This window comes from Lepidothrix coronata, unplaced genomic scaffold (assembly GCF_001604755.1).
Source record: "Lepidothrix coronata isolate B3197 unplaced genomic scaffold, Lepidothrix_coronata-1.0 Scaffold166, whole genome shotgun sequence".
Classification (NCBI taxonomy): Eukaryota; Metazoa; Chordata; class Aves; order Passeriformes; family Pipridae; genus Lepidothrix; species Lepidothrix coronata.
Window position 1 is genome coordinate 1,417,056 of NW_016690346.1, and position 18,042 is coordinate 1,435,097.

General features: G+C 37.2%; 1 protein-coding gene across 3 annotated transcripts in view; it reads left to right on the forward strand.

Moving 5' to 3' along the window:
* The window catches only part of NKAIN3 (Na+/K+ transporting ATPase interacting 3), a 358,213-nt gene that overhangs the window by 330,078 nt on the left and 10,093 nt on the right, over window positions 1-18,042 (forward strand). For all 3 annotated transcript variants that reach the window (XM_017829652.1, XM_017829654.1, XM_017829653.1), the window contains one exon: window positions 2,856-2,916. In XM_017829652.1, the coding sequence (XP_017685141.1) occupies window positions 2,856-2,916 (61 nt within the window). The remainder of the gene's footprint in view (window positions 1-2,855; window positions 2,917-18,042) is intronic.

Sequence of the window (18,042 nt, forward strand, 5' to 3'; positions counted from 1 at the left end):
ATAAAGAAATATATTTCTGAGAAGCAGATAGAGACTGCTGATTTTGAAAGAAGCTCATAGATTAGGCAAAGTGTGTTTCAAACATTGAAGAGGGTGGGAAAAGTTTTACTTTAAGATGAAGATCTAGTGAAAGAGCAAGATGTAAGCTGTTAGGACTGTTAAAACAATCAGGCTTGCCATGACCCACATTCTTTTGAAGGGAAGACCTCTCCAAGTTTTCCCTATTGCTTTTGTTCTTTGTGTCAGATGGTTTATTATTCATTAGAGTGGAAGTCCTGCTGTGCTTTATCCACCTGTTCAACACATTAGATATGTGAGAAGTTTACTAGAAGCTCTCACAGAGAGAATTTTTATAAAATATGCATGGATATAGAGTACACATGAACATATAAAGAAGTAATTGCATTCATAAAAATACAGTTAATTTAATACAGAATACTAATAACAAGAGAAAATACATGATGTGAAAATAGTAAATAATTCTAAGTATTGGATCTTCCTTCACAAACACTTAAACCCACAAGCCGTACTACTAGTCATTTTTATCATGTTCGTTATTTATTTAGCGGTTTTACTCTTCAAAATATTTCAGTTATGTTTAGGGAAAAGAAACAAACCCACGAGACTTATGTAGTCAAATTGCACAACACAAACGGTGAACAGGAAATATTGTAAATAAACAGATGACATTCTGTTATGAAAAATCATGAACACCAGAACCTATGTTCTGATGTTTCTGTGGTAGGTTCAGGTGGCGTAAGCATTATACCTCAAGTATGATTAGTCTTTCAATTCCATGGAAGCCTTTAGATCATATTATTTTTGTCGTCATGCCTGAAAGGTGCTCTAAACTGTGAAGTTTAGGGAAGAAATGTGCCTAATCTGTCAAGGAGTCTGTAAATCAGTGCTGGTCCTGGATGTGCTGGGCAGCAGAACCACAAGATCCCATTATCATTAATAGCAGGTGGCTGGAATTCTCTTAATCACACACAGAGTCTTCAGCAGGTAAATGTGGACATGCAGCAAAACGGAGAGCCCTACCATGTCTGTGGGTCCCATTCAGCTGCAGCAACCTCACACCAGGCACAGTGGGGATGGGTAGCTCAGGCATGGCTTGGTCCTGGCCACCTCCAGTGAGCGCCTCCTCCAGAGCTGGTTTGCATTTAGCTGCCTCAGAGCATCAGTATAACAAAGTGGTGTTCACCTGACAGAGGCTATGGCAATACCACCCCAGTAAACTGGACACAGAAATTGTCAAGGAAGCTGCCAATACTGTAGTCTGCTCAGAATGAGAGGAAAGTTGGATTAAACTCACTTTCCCAAAACACCAGTGACATGAATGCCCTAGAGAGGAAGATCTGACAGGACCGTGCCACAGCGCTGTGACAGCTCTCATTCACAATAAACTCAGCTTCAGCATACTGTAGCTTAATTCTCCATGGGAAGATTAATCCCTTGGAGAAGGATTAAGCTGCAGTGAACTAGGGCCACTTTATTTCTGAATGGGAAAGGCCACACAGGGATTTAATGTACTTTATCTTATGTGCATTGATTTCACAGCTTTAGTTAATTCATCTTAACTTCCCCGAATTCCCTTGTGTGGACAAGCTTTTTGTCTGCAGAGAGGCTCTTGGAGCTGCTTGTAAAGCTCCTCATGCAGCCACACCAGAAAGCAGGTTGGAATAATTTCTGTGTTCTGAATGAGCTTATACCTGTCTAGATATTATTAAATTACCTCTTCCTCAGCTGGTTGATCTGTGACATCCCAAGAAGAACTGTTTTAATTAGATTTTTTTAATGGATCAGTGAAAAAGGAGTTTTCTTAAAACTAATCTCTGGATTATTGTAGAAATCTCTCATGAAGAGTCTTTTCAAGGCTTTCAGATAGCTTTAATTGTGTAAAGCTGCACAAACAATATTTTCTCAGGCATGGGCATGTCTGGGCAGTGCAGTTGAATAGGTTTACTTGCCCAGTGGGATTTTCTTCTTCTTTGATGGTGGTTATAAGAAAACATTTTGTCTATATTGATAACAAATGAGTGGAGTTTCTATTTCCTCATCCTAAAGATTCTAATCCCTTCCTCTTGGTGACACAAGTGACACAATTCCAGGTCTAGGAGGATGTTTTTGTGAGTGCAGCTGTTAAAAAAATGGCTTGGTTGGGGTGGTGTTGTCCTTTGGGAAGATGAGTCTGTGCATTATTTGCATAGTTATTGTGAAGTACTGATAGGCCCTTCTGATAAGATGTTTCCTGATGTCAGTGAATCATAAACCAGTTTTACTGTTCAGCTACATCATGAGAATTCACATATAAATTTAAACTTTTTCCGAACAGTTCTTCACTGGGACACTTTATGCAACACAAAAAGACATCTCTTGTGGATTCCATAGAAGTGTTACTGTGGCTGAATTCTGTAGCAGTCAATAAATATTTTGTCTGTTTAGTAAGTATACGAGGTGCACAGAGGGCCCACATGCATGTGGGAAAACTCATGTGAGAACAGAGGTATTGAACAAAGAAAAAAATGTAAATAATAGCTGAATGTCAAGGTACAGGTGTTTTCCACCAGTATTACTTAATAGTAGTATTCATCAATACTAACCCCAGTGGGACTGGGGAAATATTTTAAAATATAAAATATCTATTTATATATAAAGTATATGCTATGCAACATGATCAAAAGGGAGGAAATCTCTTTAATATAGCTATTTCTGACTATTTGCACTGAAATTTACAAATGCAGGAAATGAAACCAAATATTTTAGCATTTGGCTGTATTTCTACATTGTTGTACTGAAAGCCTGATAAGTGTTCAGTGTGTTCTGATGATTGTTTTTCCTCTTCCTTCATACAGCTGATTGGATTTGTGTATGCCTGTTACGTGATCAGTATTTTCATGGAGGAGGAGGACAGCTGTAAGTACTGATACACACCTCTCCATATCTGGAGCCACAGTACCTGGGGTGAGACTTAGTCTTGTGTTGACTACCAAGGCAAAGAACAAAGTTCGAAAAATGGCAGAAACTGTCGTTCATGTACACAACCAGTCGTGCTCAAAGACATACTTATTTAGGTACTGCTCTCTTATCTAGGTAGGACTGCACTTGCTAAACTTCCTCATAGAGATTTGTGAACCTGTTGCATGAGCCAGTCACAGTGATGAAAATTATGTGATCCACATTGCATGCATATACATATATATATATGTCTTTATGTATGTATGCTTAAATGTGAATCAAATCTCCCAAAGCCGTTTAGCCTGTTCTTCAAATGACAGCTTATCAGTAAAGTTAATGGAGATGACAGATCAAGCCACTTACAGTGTGTGATATCGCTCTGATCAATAATTAGGTAAACCTGATCAACACCTACAGGTAGCTAGACCATGCATTTAAAATGCTAAGCCCGTGTTCTTAACTTGACTTTATCAATAAAACTTTTATATACATACTCATATTGTTCCATAACTTTGAAAATGTGCACACCTTTAAAAAAGTATTTCTCAAAACACCATTAAATAGGTATTGAAAAAATCTGAATATGCTGAACCTTTTGCTAGGATGTTGTGTGAATAGAGATTGTGAGAATTGCCTAACAATGTCACCATACACACATAACTAGCATAGCCTTTGTTAAAAGCAGTAGTGAGAATGGGAAAATGTTGGATGAGCAAAGAGGAGCAAGCACAAGAACAAACCTAGAAAACAAGCAACATGATCATGAAAGTTGTTTCCTCTCATTTATGGGGAGTTAAACGGTAAGCCCTCTAGGGGAATTAAAAAGAACAAATGTCAATAGCGTTTCAGGGCTATAGGATAAATAATACACAACCAAATATTTATTAATAACCTTTTATTCATAAATCTTTACATAGTTGCTTTGTTTCTTCACAGAATAGCATTAGTGGGTGAAATTAATATAGTAGGAAAAATTAATTTAGTTTGTAGGAAAGCATTTGATAATATCTGGAAAGTCTTATTGAAGACATAATTCAAGTAATTCATGTCTGTGATAGAAAAGCAGACTGATTGAAAACAGTGTGAAGGACCGTAAACAAAACACTTTTCCATTGCTACAAATGGTACAACGTTCAGTTCTCCTTCATAGTGCAACTGACATTAGAGTCAAATTTTAACACTTTCATTTAGAGTTCAGTTAGGAAGAATCAAAGAGATTCTCAGATAAAATTGAGTGGGAAGGAGTCATAAGGATGTCGTGCACATAGTGTACTGTGAAGAGGTGCAAGGAGCCTGGATAAAGATGGCTGCTAGTAAAGGAGAAATATGAACACTTGGAGAAGCAACATAAAATGTAGGTCTTGAGGTGCAAAAACCTAGGAAATGATTCTTTGGAACGCTGGAAACTGACCGGCAGAAACTGGTAACACGGGGTATCGGCAGAAGATGGCACAGCAGCACAAGGGCTGTATAGTTGGGGATGTATAAACAGAGTCTTTGGTCAGTGAAATGCGGAGGCATCTCCTTTCCATAAGGCTGTGATGAGTCATGACAGCAGCTAGGGCTTCATATAGATAGCTGGAAACTTTGTTTGTGAGACAGTTACTAATTAAATTCCTGGAACAGGAAGGCTACCTTAAGCATTAGGGAAGGCCTGCAGACTGATGAAGACGGCACAAACTACAGTGCCTTTAAAAGGGAAATAGTGCACAAGTAAACCCACATGCAAACACAAATACATTTGTACTTGAGAAGGCAGGCTCTTTACTTTTTACACAAGTATGTTATGTTACTGTTGGTTTTGTTTATCCTTTTATAATGTGCTTCACACTCCCTGTTTTATGCATGTGTAAAAGAAAGACGCAACTCCCATCAAGTGATACGTGTTCAGGGAAAGTAGTCACATGCTGAAGAGCATTATGTGTTTTATATTCAGGGCCTCACAAGAGGGTTATTGTCAAATTAAGGGCCCTGTTCACTTCGAAAACCTATTTCAGAAGAGATGAGGCCCAATTCACTTTCCTCTGATGGTGTGCCCACATCACTGTCTTTTGAGAGTTTGAAGCCATATGATACCAACGGAAATTTAAATCACTGAGAATGGAGAACAGCTAACATATTTATCAACCAGTAAAACACATCAAGTGCTAAGGTGATCCAGTATGTAAAACTAACCCAGTTCCCATTCTCCACAAAGGACTCAGGGATCTGCATTTAATTTCCACTTATCTTTCAGAACTGTCGATGGTAATTTGGTTTTCTGTTGCAGGTGAAAATCATCCCACTTGTCTTGGAAAGTATGGTGTAATTCAGCTCAATGTCCTTTGTTAGGAAGGGGCAAATTTCCCATTTCATTTGTACCTTTACCTATAATCATCTAGACCCATGTGCGAATAGTTTTTTTAGTTAGCAGAGGGTGACCTGGGGCAGGGGCAAGAGCAGTGTGCAAAGGAAGGAAAAAGAGGAGCAAAGAAGTGGAATAGATACAGCTAAGAGATTTTACAACCATTGGAGAGAAGTAATTTCTGATTTGTTACTTTTTTTTATTGCCTTTTAAGATCCTGAATCCAGTCAAAAGCAAATAAGGAGCCCTTTAATATTTCACTTTGTTTCTTAGTGCCATTTGTGTTTTAGAGTCCTTTATGCTTATAGATAACCACATTAAAGACAAACGTTAACTCCTTCACAGCAATCCCACAGATACATTTTAAATAAATAAATGTCTGTTTAAGGCACAGTGAGAAAATGGTTTGGTTTAGTTATTAGCTGAGAAGAACACGACTTATTCTGGAAAAATTCACTTAGCATGATGAACAGAAAACTATTCGAGATGCCAGTACAGTGGTTCTTCAAAACAGCTTAAAAGTAGACAGTGTTTACATTAGGATAAAAGTCCAAGAAACTGCAACTAAAGAGCAATTTTATACATTTAAATATGAGGCAGCAGATTCTTTTCTTAGGTAGATGCAGCTATTCCATCATAATTTTGCAGTAGTTTTCACAGAATAAATTAGTCATCTGATAGTCAAAGCCTCCTTATTTAAATATACTCTGCAATATTCACTGCATCAAGTTAACCCCAGTTCCTGGTCTGAAACCCGTCATGCAGACTTAAAAATTAATAAAAGCTGCCTGCTTAGCCTCTGTGCAGTGCTTAAATGGATTTTGAGCCTGACATTTTGGCTGATGGACACTTTTCTGAACAGTAATAATGCTTGAGGAAACATTTATTTCCAGCTATTGCTCACCTTACCTACATTTCCCACTGTAGTTAACTTATACGCAGAAGGAAGATGATAGCAGGTCAAAAGGGATAAAACAAAATAGACATGTAAAAGGCACACTGCTGTAGTGGGGTTAATACCTTCCATCATTCATCCTAATGAAAAAGTCTATTTATATCTCTTCCCTTCATTTTTTCATTTATTTCTTTGTAGATCTATCAATCTCTATAAGCCCTTTTGAAGGAATAGAATATGTGAAATCTGTAATCATAAAAGCCTGTCACTATCCTGTTTGTGAATCATTTTCTCCTAAAAATGAACCCAGAAGCTTGTTTCCACCTTGTCAGAGTTACTAAATGGTCTTAATACAGCGGAGTCTGGAGACTAGGCAAAATGAATTGCTAAAATCATTATTAAATTTCTAAATAGTTTCTGGACTTTTCTGAGAAAAAGTTGATAGCACTATTACTGCTAAATACTAGTTCATAAATCTGACATTCACACATGTCAGAAGTGATAGTTCTATACTGTATGGGATTTTGTGAAGTGGCAACTGAGTTGTATACAAATTGCATAAGGAAATAACAGTGAAATTAGAGGGGAAGGTTTGCCACAAATCTATATTTTTGATTTCAGCATTTTTGTAAAAATGAGACTGAAACACTGAAACAAGGAAGCTTAAAATTCTTTTATGGATGAGCAAAAATAAAGGAAATTCACCATGAAGGAAAGATTTATCCCCTAAATAAAGCCACAAGAACAAAATTAATAAATCAAAAAAAAATTCTTTTTTGTCTGTTCTCTATGCTAGTTGTATTTAGAGCCCAGCTGTACTTTCAGAACAGAGAAAATGAATTTGTTTTTACAAAGTATGAGTTTTCCCCATTCTGTGGTATCAATATGACCCTCTGTATGCCATCATTAGACAAATATTAAGTAAAGCAAGATACATTACTGTTTTCACTGAAAAACCACTGTATTGCTTTATCTGACATATGGCTTTACATTTATACACACCATTGAGCATCTGTTGCCAGTAATCAAACAAGATAGAAAGACTTTTTCATCACATTTAAATTAATATTTATAATTACAGAGTAGGTCCAGCAGTAATAAATTTCTTATAACTATGCTATTTTTTTGCAAAGTGAATGAAGAACTAACAATAGCTGATATTATATATATTTGATTACCTTTTTATGTAAATATACAAATGTCCTTAACTAAGGAGTATTTGGGAACCTACTACTAATATCTTTACATCAATTGCAATTACGCGTTGTTGAGTCCATTAACCTTCTAAAAAAAATTTTTTGTGTTTAAATTATTAATATCAAGGATGACCAAGAAGGAGGATTCTTCACTACATTTCTGTTGGGCAATACAAGAATCAAACATCCCCAGACAATAACTGTCCAAATATCTCACTAAAATGAGGACTTAGAAAACCTGCCAAACAGCAGCCAGCAGACAGGTGGGCTTAAGTGCTCACCACTCTCACTTTTAGACCATAATGACTAGATATATTGAATTAAAATGTGTTGTTACTGACCAGTGGATGAATATACTTGACACAGACTTTTAAAATTATAATTTTTACTGCTTGGCAGTGAAAAGTACTCTAGCTGCCAGGTTGACAGCATTCTCTTGGCTTTGGCATTTCTGTAAAATGGCAGTGACTATCACTATTTTTGGAAGGCTTGAAAAACAGTTTGCATCTTTCTGTTCATCTGGACAAGAAACCCAAAGGCCCAGAATTTCAATACACCTGTTTTAGAAAAACAACAGAGTCAGTTATTTTTGCCAGGCATAGACTATACGTATTGCCAGGCATAGAATTGTAATGGATTCATAACCAAATGTATTCTTTAATTCAACAGAACAGTTTTCTAAAAATAATCTCCTTCAGAGATGAGTAGTCCAACATACCTGTCCTCAAACACAGTCTGTGACATCTGGAAAGCCAAGGAGCCCAGCTAATGCCATAAAACACCTGGCTGATGATAGGTGGTTCCTGCTGCTCCTTGCATTGAGGTGTCATCCGCATTTCAGGGCAGCTTGTTCCCTACTGGTAGTTGCTGTTACCATCTTGCAGATGCCTACCATGAACTGAAGGAGAGGTTGAAGTGCAACCAGAAATATTGCCAGGGGTATCCAGGGGACTTCCTCAACAGCCCCACCAGACATTTAATGGAAACAAATCTCAAGTTACAGTTTCTGTAGACATTAGAGTTCTGTGCAGCTGGAGTTGATTAGATGCAGACTCACCTATTTACTATCCTACTTATACTTGACTTCACTTTCTCCCATATTGGAAATATGAAGGATAAACCTGATATTTTAACAGCATTTTGTGGTCTAACAACATAGTATGGTATGAAAATGCATGCTCATTCCTTCACTAAACTAACACAATGAATTCTGAAGTATTTAAGGAAGGAAGAAATACTTCAGGGATGTTATACTATTTAAATTACCTCTACATACTCTTTCAATTTATATTTCTTTCTTTTTTATATATATTAAGTTAATATACATTGCCTGAGCAAGGATTTATTCTAGTTCCTATGGAAACGTGCACAGGTATAATGCACACAACCAAGGGTAAAACCTCTAAGGTGATGTAAAATAAAAACAATTAAACAATATAAACATAAGTTAGTGGCAAAAATATTACAGCAGAGGCATGATACCTCCTTGTTTTATTTTCTGCTTAAAAGCCATAGATGAATAATCTGTTACAGGAAAACAACTCAAACCCAAAACAAAACCCATACCACTGCTGGTTTTATGTTCTGCTAGCAAAATATACAAAACAGTCTTCATTTCCAGTTGTATTCTCCATGGATTGTTGCAGAAGATCTTGTTTTAGCTAAGGGATTGTCTTTAAATAATAGGTAGTGTACAGTATGTGAAAACAGAAGTCTCAGCTGTGGAATATTTCTAGCAGCAGCAGAAGTTATCTGCTTGAAAGTACCATGCGTTTCATGTGGAATGCAACATGAAAGGTTTATCCAGATAGGGTGCAGACAAAATATGAGAAAATGGCAACATCTAAACAACACGTGTAAACTAATTCCAATTTTTTATTGGTAGAACATAACTTACTCTAAGGTGTGAATCAAATAACTTGAAGAAATCCTCCTTGAGTTTCTAAACCACTTCTGTAAAATATTTTAGTCTATCCTCAGTAAAAAATTCATTTCTTACTTTGGAGTTGCCTCAAATAAGTATAAAAATAATATTCAAGGTGCCATTCCCATGCGAGCCAGCAGGTCATTTACTTTTCACTAAGGAAAAGGATAAATCACTTAAATTACAAGAGTTCCTCTGGTGCATTCCCACAATTCCTCCCTTAAGCACAAGACAGAAGTTTCTTCCTGAAGTTCAGTAGGAAAGAATCACCTTAATGACTTTAGCAAAAAGAAATATTATCAGATATTTCCCAGAATATTAGTAGGTCATAGCAGGAGTGGTGAACACGTGGTACAGCTTTGAAATGCTCTCATGTGGGTGAGAAAAATGCAAGTACCCAGAGCCAGCTGCCTGGTGCTACCGGTAGCTCGGTAGGTGACACATATTCTCCTCCACTTCGTACATTGAAATGATACTTAGTCATTTTGTTCAAGTTGGAGTTATCCACTCATTCTTTTTTGTACAAAGTTAAGGGAGAGTTTAGAAGTGTAAAATGTAATATTTCTTTAAGATATCTGTTATACCAGTGAATTGTGTGAGCTTTCAGCTACCAAAAGCTACAGAGTTGCAATCACTAGCTTCCATCCCCAATTATGGATTCTGATTGTAGAAATATGCACACATATATATATATGGTGATTTAGATGAGACTTCAGGAGTACAGGTAAAGCATTTAGAAATATCTGTATGGAAAGCAAAATATATTCTATGAACTATTTTCAGAAAGTACTAACATGGTTCTCTGAACAGAGAAATGTGTCAGGACAGTATTATATCATCTTTAGGCAATTTTTGCCTGTTTTGATACATGTGTATATATTGATATATGTGTGTAGATGGATATGTAGTCATTCATATACATACTTTCGTTCAAACATAGGTATATAGACACTCTCCTTAACTTTGAATTGATTTCCAGATTGATAACTAAAGAGTTTTTAAAGGCTAGTCTGCTACTACCTGATCAATTTCTGTTTTACAAATACAATTAATGTTAAGCATTTCCACTCTTTGTTCTGAATATTCAGACTAGATATATGGAAGAATATTTTACAGTGAGGGTGGTGAAACACTGGAACAGGTTGTGCAGAGAAGTGTCAGCTGCCTCCTGCTCATTGCAGCGAGGTTGGACTAGATGGCCTTCAAAGATTCCTTTCAACCTGAATTATTCTATGATTCAATGATTCTATGAATATTATATGTATATTCCATACATATATCTATCTATCTATATATTTCACATATATATGCATACATACATTTGTACAACTATGTACAAGTTCATCAAGGGCAAATGCAGGGTCCTGAGCTTGGGGAAGAATAACCCCATGCACCAGCACAGTCTGAGAGCTGACCTGCTGGAAAGCAATTCTGTGGAGAAGGAGCCGGCGGTCCAGGTGGACAACAGGCTGCCCATGAACCAGCAGTTCCCTTTTGGCCAAGAAGGCCAACAGTATCCTAGGCTGCATTAGGAAGTCAATTGCCAGCAGGTCGAGGGAGGCAATCCTGCCCCTCTACTGAGCCCTAGAGAGGCCACATCTGGAATGCTGTGTCCAGTTCCGGGCTCCTGAGTACAAGGAAGAAAAGGAACTACTGGGGAAGGTCCAGTAGAGGGTTACAAAGATCATTAGGGAACCAGAGCATCTCTCTTAAAATGAAAGGCTGAGTGAGCTGGCCCTTTTTAGTCTGGAGAAGAGATGACTTAGAGAAGATCCTATCAATGCATACAAATATCATAAAGACGGGTGTCAAGATGATAGGGCCAAACTCTTCTCAGTGGTCCTCATTAACAGGACAAGGGGCGCTCAGTACAAACTGAAACACAGGAACTTCCATCTGAATATGAGAAAAAAAGTCTTTATTTTAAGGGAAACAGGGCACTGGAACAGGCTGCCTGGAGTGGCTGTGGTGTCTCTTTCACTGTAGATAGAAATAGCAGGTTGTTCTAGGTGAACCTGCTTTAGCAGAGGATTGGACTAGATGATCTTCAGAAGTCCCTTTCAATGCTAACCAGTCTGTGATTTTGTGACAGAAGATAATTAATGTCGAGTAAGAATATACTTATATTCATGAAGTTTTCCTTAAACTGGAGATCATACTTTCCTTTAAGATTTTTTGGTTTACTGCTGTACTAAATAATATTCTTACTAAAATGATATTATTATTCTGACTTTAGGGAATATATCATTTAATAAGAGTTCCTCAAGTGTTCTTAGGTCCATGCACTGATTCCCTGCTTCCAAATACTCAGTATGCCCTTTTTTTAACTGGTTCATTTGATTCAAGCTTCTACTTACCTAATTTAGTATTGATTTTGTTTTAGTCTCCACCTTCCACCTCCTTGGCCTTTGTGTTTAAATTAAATCTGTTTTTAAATGGATGCTAACCCAACCCCCACTTGCCAGCACCTTAGCCTTTTCACTTAAATTGCATCTATTGTTAAATCAATCTTACTCCAGTATCCAGCCTTGCTCTCTTGAGCTTTCCACTCGACATCACACACAGGCCTCAGTGGTGCCCATTCACGTCTGTACTTTTCATCCAGTTTCTCTACTAAAATTACAGATCCATTTTCCACTTCCAGTAGCAATCTTCTTACTTCTTCATTTCTGAATGGCAACAGCCCCGAGTTTGTTTTAGTTTGTGGAGTTTGAAATTAAACTTTTCAGTCTCCCATTCTTCCGTGTAAATGCCATCTCACCCAAATATTAACCATCATGCAGATAAGTTATCCTAATTTCTAAGCCTCAGCTTAAGTAATATCTGTTTCATTGTTAATGTTGCTTGAATGATAATTTCCCAGTTAGCAAATCATGCCTAAGAGCTCTGTCTTGTATTAACTGCTGCCTATGGTGTGGGAAGTGTAAGCCTGGATCAAGTGGTGCACACCTGTGATGAAGGGATGTGCTGAGCCAAGGATAGCACAGGATTAGTCAGGCTCTACAATGGGCTGTAAATTGTCTTGGTTATATGCTGATAAGGAATCTGGGAATTCAGTGGGCAGTGAACAGTTGCAATAGAGACAACTATTCCCACAGCTTCCCACTGTATGTATCTCACCCTGTCTGAGAGACTCAATGGACTTGTTGATGAATTAGCAGTTTAGGCGGTCAGAGTTCTCAGTGCCTTTTCCTTTATGCCCATGCCTGGTCTGAGAGAGAGATGGTGAAGTTCTATCTTAGAAGAAAGAAAAGTTCTCCCTTCTTCCTTACAGATAATAGCTTCAAAAATCAAAACAGATCCATGCAGACCAGCTGAGCTGAGAGACTGGCACTGAATTTTCCTAAAGATAAGGTTTATTCACAGTTCAAATAGCACTAAGCTTTGAAATACAATACTAAAAAAGCCAAAGCTGCTCATTTCTTGTTTTAAGGGAGTATCCATGACAAAAATCATAAAATATGGGTCCCAGTTTATCTAACGGGTTCCAGTGTATGTAATCATACATTATAGCCTTAGAGGATATTCAAAGTACTTTGCAAAGCAGCTACTGTAAATTCAAAAAGAGATGACTAACCAGGACAAGTCAGTGAAGTACATTGAATCAATTTCAGGTCATAGCCAGGTAAATTTTAAAGATAATTTTATTTGGTAATGGCTACTTTCTCAAAATGTGGCAAAACTGAACAACTCAAATAAGAATTAACTATCCACGACTTCACTCATTTTTGAAAATCTCATACATCTAAGGCAACCAGCATGTTTCACCAGTAAAAGTTGTCAGTTTTGTTTGGAAAAGAAAGGAATAACTATTGATTACTGACAAGATCAAAGCAAGAGAAAGACCCTTGTTAAAAAAGTATCACAAGGATTTCTTAGAAGAACCACAAAGAAAAAGGAAAAGAAGATATTAAAATATTGAAACTAATTAAGGTAGTTTTTTCTAAACACTTTTCTTTATCCTGTGAAATTCTTGTCTCTTCTTTAGTTCTCTTGATCATGTCTCTGATGTCATCACACCTTCAACCTTTCTAAATTCCTCCTGTTTGTGAACTTTGACTTGTTGTCTATATGTGATACTTTTCAGATTTTCTAGTTGCACTATTTCAATAGCACTAATTATTTCAGTATATAAGTGAAGCAAGTTTCATAGCAAAAGGAGTTGTCTTAATACATCAGGAGATATAGGTGATATGGTTTTCCAGCTGGGCCAGATGGTCAAATAAAAGAAAAGCTGTTTTTCAAAAAAGCTACATTATATTTATTTCATTTAGTCTGTATTACTGATTTGCTTTATTAGCTCTATATCATAACAAGTTTTTCTCTTGCCAATGCTCTGTAATTTGGGTCACAGATGGACTCATGTCAAACTTCATTTGACTTTCTTTTTCCTTGAATCTGTAAATACACAGTTGGTTTTGTTAGCAGAAAATCAATCTCAGTTCATCTGTGCTGTTCTCAATATCACAGGTTAGATACAGCAAAATTAAGTAATACTATGTGACTCTCACCATTTATATGATGACTCTTATTCCTCACCATTAATTTCTACTCCTTCTCTTTCGCTCGTTAATCATGGCGCTGTTATTTTGGAGGACTGAAATTTGAGAGTTACAAAGTTTTCATAAAAGTGTATTTTTTACTTCATCTTTCTTCAGGAAGAGGTTTTTTTATGAATGAGGTCAGTATTACATTACCTTTCTTTCTCATTAGCAGATTAATTCATTGGTGGCTTCAAAGTGAGTGGTAATCCTGTTACACACTCTATTTCAGACATTCATCTTTCTCCTGATATGAAATGATACCACTTTCTAACAATGAGAAAACTGTTTTCCTAGCCATCATGTTTGCTAGCACATGTGATATTTCTTTTTTCACTCCATCATATATGAAAAGACCACTGGTCACTGTAAGCTCTCATTTTATAATGCTCTACATTCTTAGCTCTATTTTCAAAGCTGAGAATGTAGTCTTATTAGAATATATTTTGGGGAGCTAATTTGATTTGGTGATAGAGATGGTAATGTCAAAAGCAATACTAAGAAATGAGCAAGTTGAATATGAAGATAGAGCAGGAAAAAAGCAATAAAAATATGAGGTGAAATAGAGATCCTCATTTGCAGAGAAAGACTCATGGAGACAAACAATTCCTCATGGATGCATTTAGATGTGATTTAGTACACTTAGCAGACATATATATCCACAATGGCTCTGAAATACTGGATGATCATACGTTCTGGGACAGACTAAGGGTAGCATAGAAGGACTTGAAAGTGCATTTACTGAGGCTTGAGAAGGCTGTCATGACACTGATCAACTGAAGGATTATTTTGATGGCTTCCTCATCTTGAAAAACTAAAGGCAAGAACAATCAAAATAGCTTACTGGTTTGTGTTCCTTCACACAGATAAAAGATTGGAAGGAGGAGACTGAGATCTGGAGATCACAGAAGGGGTTTATCCACTTCTGTTTCTTGTCTGTAGGCTTGAATTCAGAGAAGGCACAGTAGGACCACAGGCTTATGTGCTGGGAGGGAGAATGTGGGGTCTCCATTGTGTGCTTAGCAAAGGAAAAAAGCTAGTTTGGATTTTAAAGAGGCTAAAACCCTCGAAGATATGTGATGGAAAACCTTGGGGTTAGCCTCCTCAAGGATTGAAGCAGACCACTGCTAAGAAAGGTGTAGCTGTGAGTGCAGGGCTATTGCAGAGAAGGGAATGCATACAATGCCCCACACTAAGAAGAAAATATCATATGGTGAAGCAGGATTTCTACACAAGATATCACTGATGGTCATGGAGGCAAAGGCAGGATGGTAAATGAGAATGAGGATGAGGAAATGGAAACAGCATCACCTGAAATGGAAAACAATGTTAAACAGTGTTAATGGGTTTGATATCATAAAATGGAAAATACCATCAGATTAGTATTTTGGAAAAGCTGATACCTGATATCTCAGGTTACTGAAGGTACATGTTTTGGCATCTGTATCAAGTTCAAGATATCAAGTCTTTCAAGGTAAAGATGTACCTTGAAAGGTACTTCTGTACCTGGATCACAGAGAAGTCAGCTACTAATAAAGAAAGGAAGGGTGAGGGAAGAAGGACATTAACAGGAAGAGATGTTAAGCAGATTTTAAAGCAAATAAAAAAAGGGCTACAAGGGAAAGACAAGAAAAATTGCAACATGGGCTGAATGTGACCTTTGAAGTGGCTGTGCACAGTCCTCTTTATAGAAAACTCCCAAAAATACCACAATACAAAATTTTAAAAAGGCAGATTTAACAGAATTTTAAACTAGCATGCTTTTTAAATGGAAAACTCAAACTTACTGGATCATACAGAATAGAAATGAGAGGCTTATAGCCTTTCCTCCATTGTTGTCTTTGTCTATGCAGTTGGAAAACGGTGCTTCCCATTTCTGTCTCAGCCAAGTCTCTGGCTTCTTGACTTGCAGCACGCTCTACTTGGTCTCCCAAGTTCTTACCATCATCTGCAAGACCTGCCTATTTTGCTGCTCCCCACTGCAACCTCTATTTGATGAGTAGGTTAGCAGCTCCTTGCCTCTTTGGCTTGTGTCCTGTGCTGTGCCATGAACACAGACACACTCTCCTGAACATCCTTGGCTCACTCCTGTTCAGTCTTCATAAGAAAAGATACAAACACGTGAAGCAAGTACCATGTCACAGAGGATGATAGCAGCAAGCTTCAGGGGCAGTCTTTCATCACTAGGAAGGTGGGAACAAAAATCCAGAATCACTCACTGATAAAAAGAATCCCTCCAGTCCTGTAACTTTCTTTTTAAAAGAGTGTTCTGTTGTGAATGGATGATGTGAATTTTCTTTGACACATAGAAATCCTTTCCTTCAAATGTCACATGTGTTCTAAAAGGCATGGCTTTATGTCATGTATTTGATCATGTAAATACTTTGCTGTAGGAATTTTATCCTTAATTATTCATTAGAATTGAACAGGGTCAGCATTATATAAAGGGAATAATAATTTCACATATCAAAATATCTGACTTGTAGTTAAGGTTATTAACAGCAGTTGTGATATTCTTGTATATATAATAACCAGGCAGATATAAGTACTTAAGCATTTTCTCAAAAATAAATAATTGTATCATACTGGCAAATAACTGAAGCCAAAAGATATTGGTATGGGTACAAAAAACAGCAGTAGAGAAGTAGATCCTCATGGTACTCAAATGATAGGGAAAAAAAAACAACTCGAAGGAACAAACCACCTAACTTATGACCTAGCAATGAACTATAAGTGGAATAGATCAATTCCAATACATCCAAGCATCTGCACTAAACATTTTTGAAAGAACTCTGTAGTTTATGACATCAAGCTCAGCAGTAGTATAAAGACACGTTAATACATTTCATGTATTCCTGAATCAGAATACTAAAAAAAGATCAAAGCATAACTTCAAAAGGCAAATTCAGAGTTCTATCTCTTTCGAAGCCAACTTGGACACGTTTATTATGAAGATCATGTTTCTGGAGATGTGACTGAAGCTGTTACAGCCTTCTGTACAACAGTCTTTACTTACTATTTGAGCTGCCATTTTAGTCAATTGAGTGTGTACATAGTGTGAAAACTCAATGGCATATTTCCCTCTTAGTATTGTTGCTGAGAACACAGCTGCGCTGGGCAGGGCACGTCTCCAGGATGAAGGACCACCGCCTCCCTAAGATCTTGCTTTATGGTGAACTTGCCACCGGCTGCCACATGAGAGGAGCCCTGAAGAGAAGATACAAGGACTCCCTGAAACAACATCTCAGCCTTGGCCACATTGATCAACATAACTGGTCTACTCTGGCCTCCAACCGGGAGGCCTGGAGACACAACATCTATAACGCTGCTGATGCCTTTGAGAAAGCACGCAGGATCACTCTTGAGGAGAAAAGACAAGACAGAAAGAATCGTGCCTTGCAGAATATACCACCTAAGGAGTCTTTCTGCTGTGCTTTTTGCAACTGGACATACCTGTCTCGTATTGGCCTGTTTAGCCACCAGCGCGCTTGTGACAAACGTGGGTAGAGACCTTTCCCTAATCTTTGTTCACGAAGCCCAGCCATGATGATGATTGTTTGAATATAACTGATAGATGTGATTTCCAGGCATTTAATATCTTTTATGCGTAGTTTACTTTTCCTTTGCAGGCCTAATTTGTACATAGGCAGTATAATAACTTTAATGGCAAGAGAAAGAGGGAATCACATAGCATTTTGCACCAAAAGGGATTAGATCAGAAAGTGTGCCAAGGAGGGGAAAATCAGTAATTAGTGAAAACAAGTGAGCTAAGATTTTTCACATTTCTAATTTTCTCACTGTATAAGAAAATTATGTAGGAAGTTTTAATTAGAATTATTTGCAATTTACTTTGGTCCTATGTAGAAAAATGGATAAGCTTCACTGTATTTGAAATCTCATTCTAGAACTAGCAATAGCACCTTTAAATATAAGCCTCAGAAAAAAAGGCTTTCTCTGTTTGAAATGTTTTTAAATCCAACTTCCATATATTAGCATTCTCATTAAGATGTTAGCATTTTCATTAAAATGAAAAAATAGTGACCAATATGCAAAGAAAATGTATTATCAGAAATAATTGGTTTGAACATCTTTGCTGAAGAATAATGTAAGTCATAGCCAACTCTGCTGAAATATATGGGCCGTTTGATGCCCAGGCTGATAAGTATTTGGAGACAATACAATAT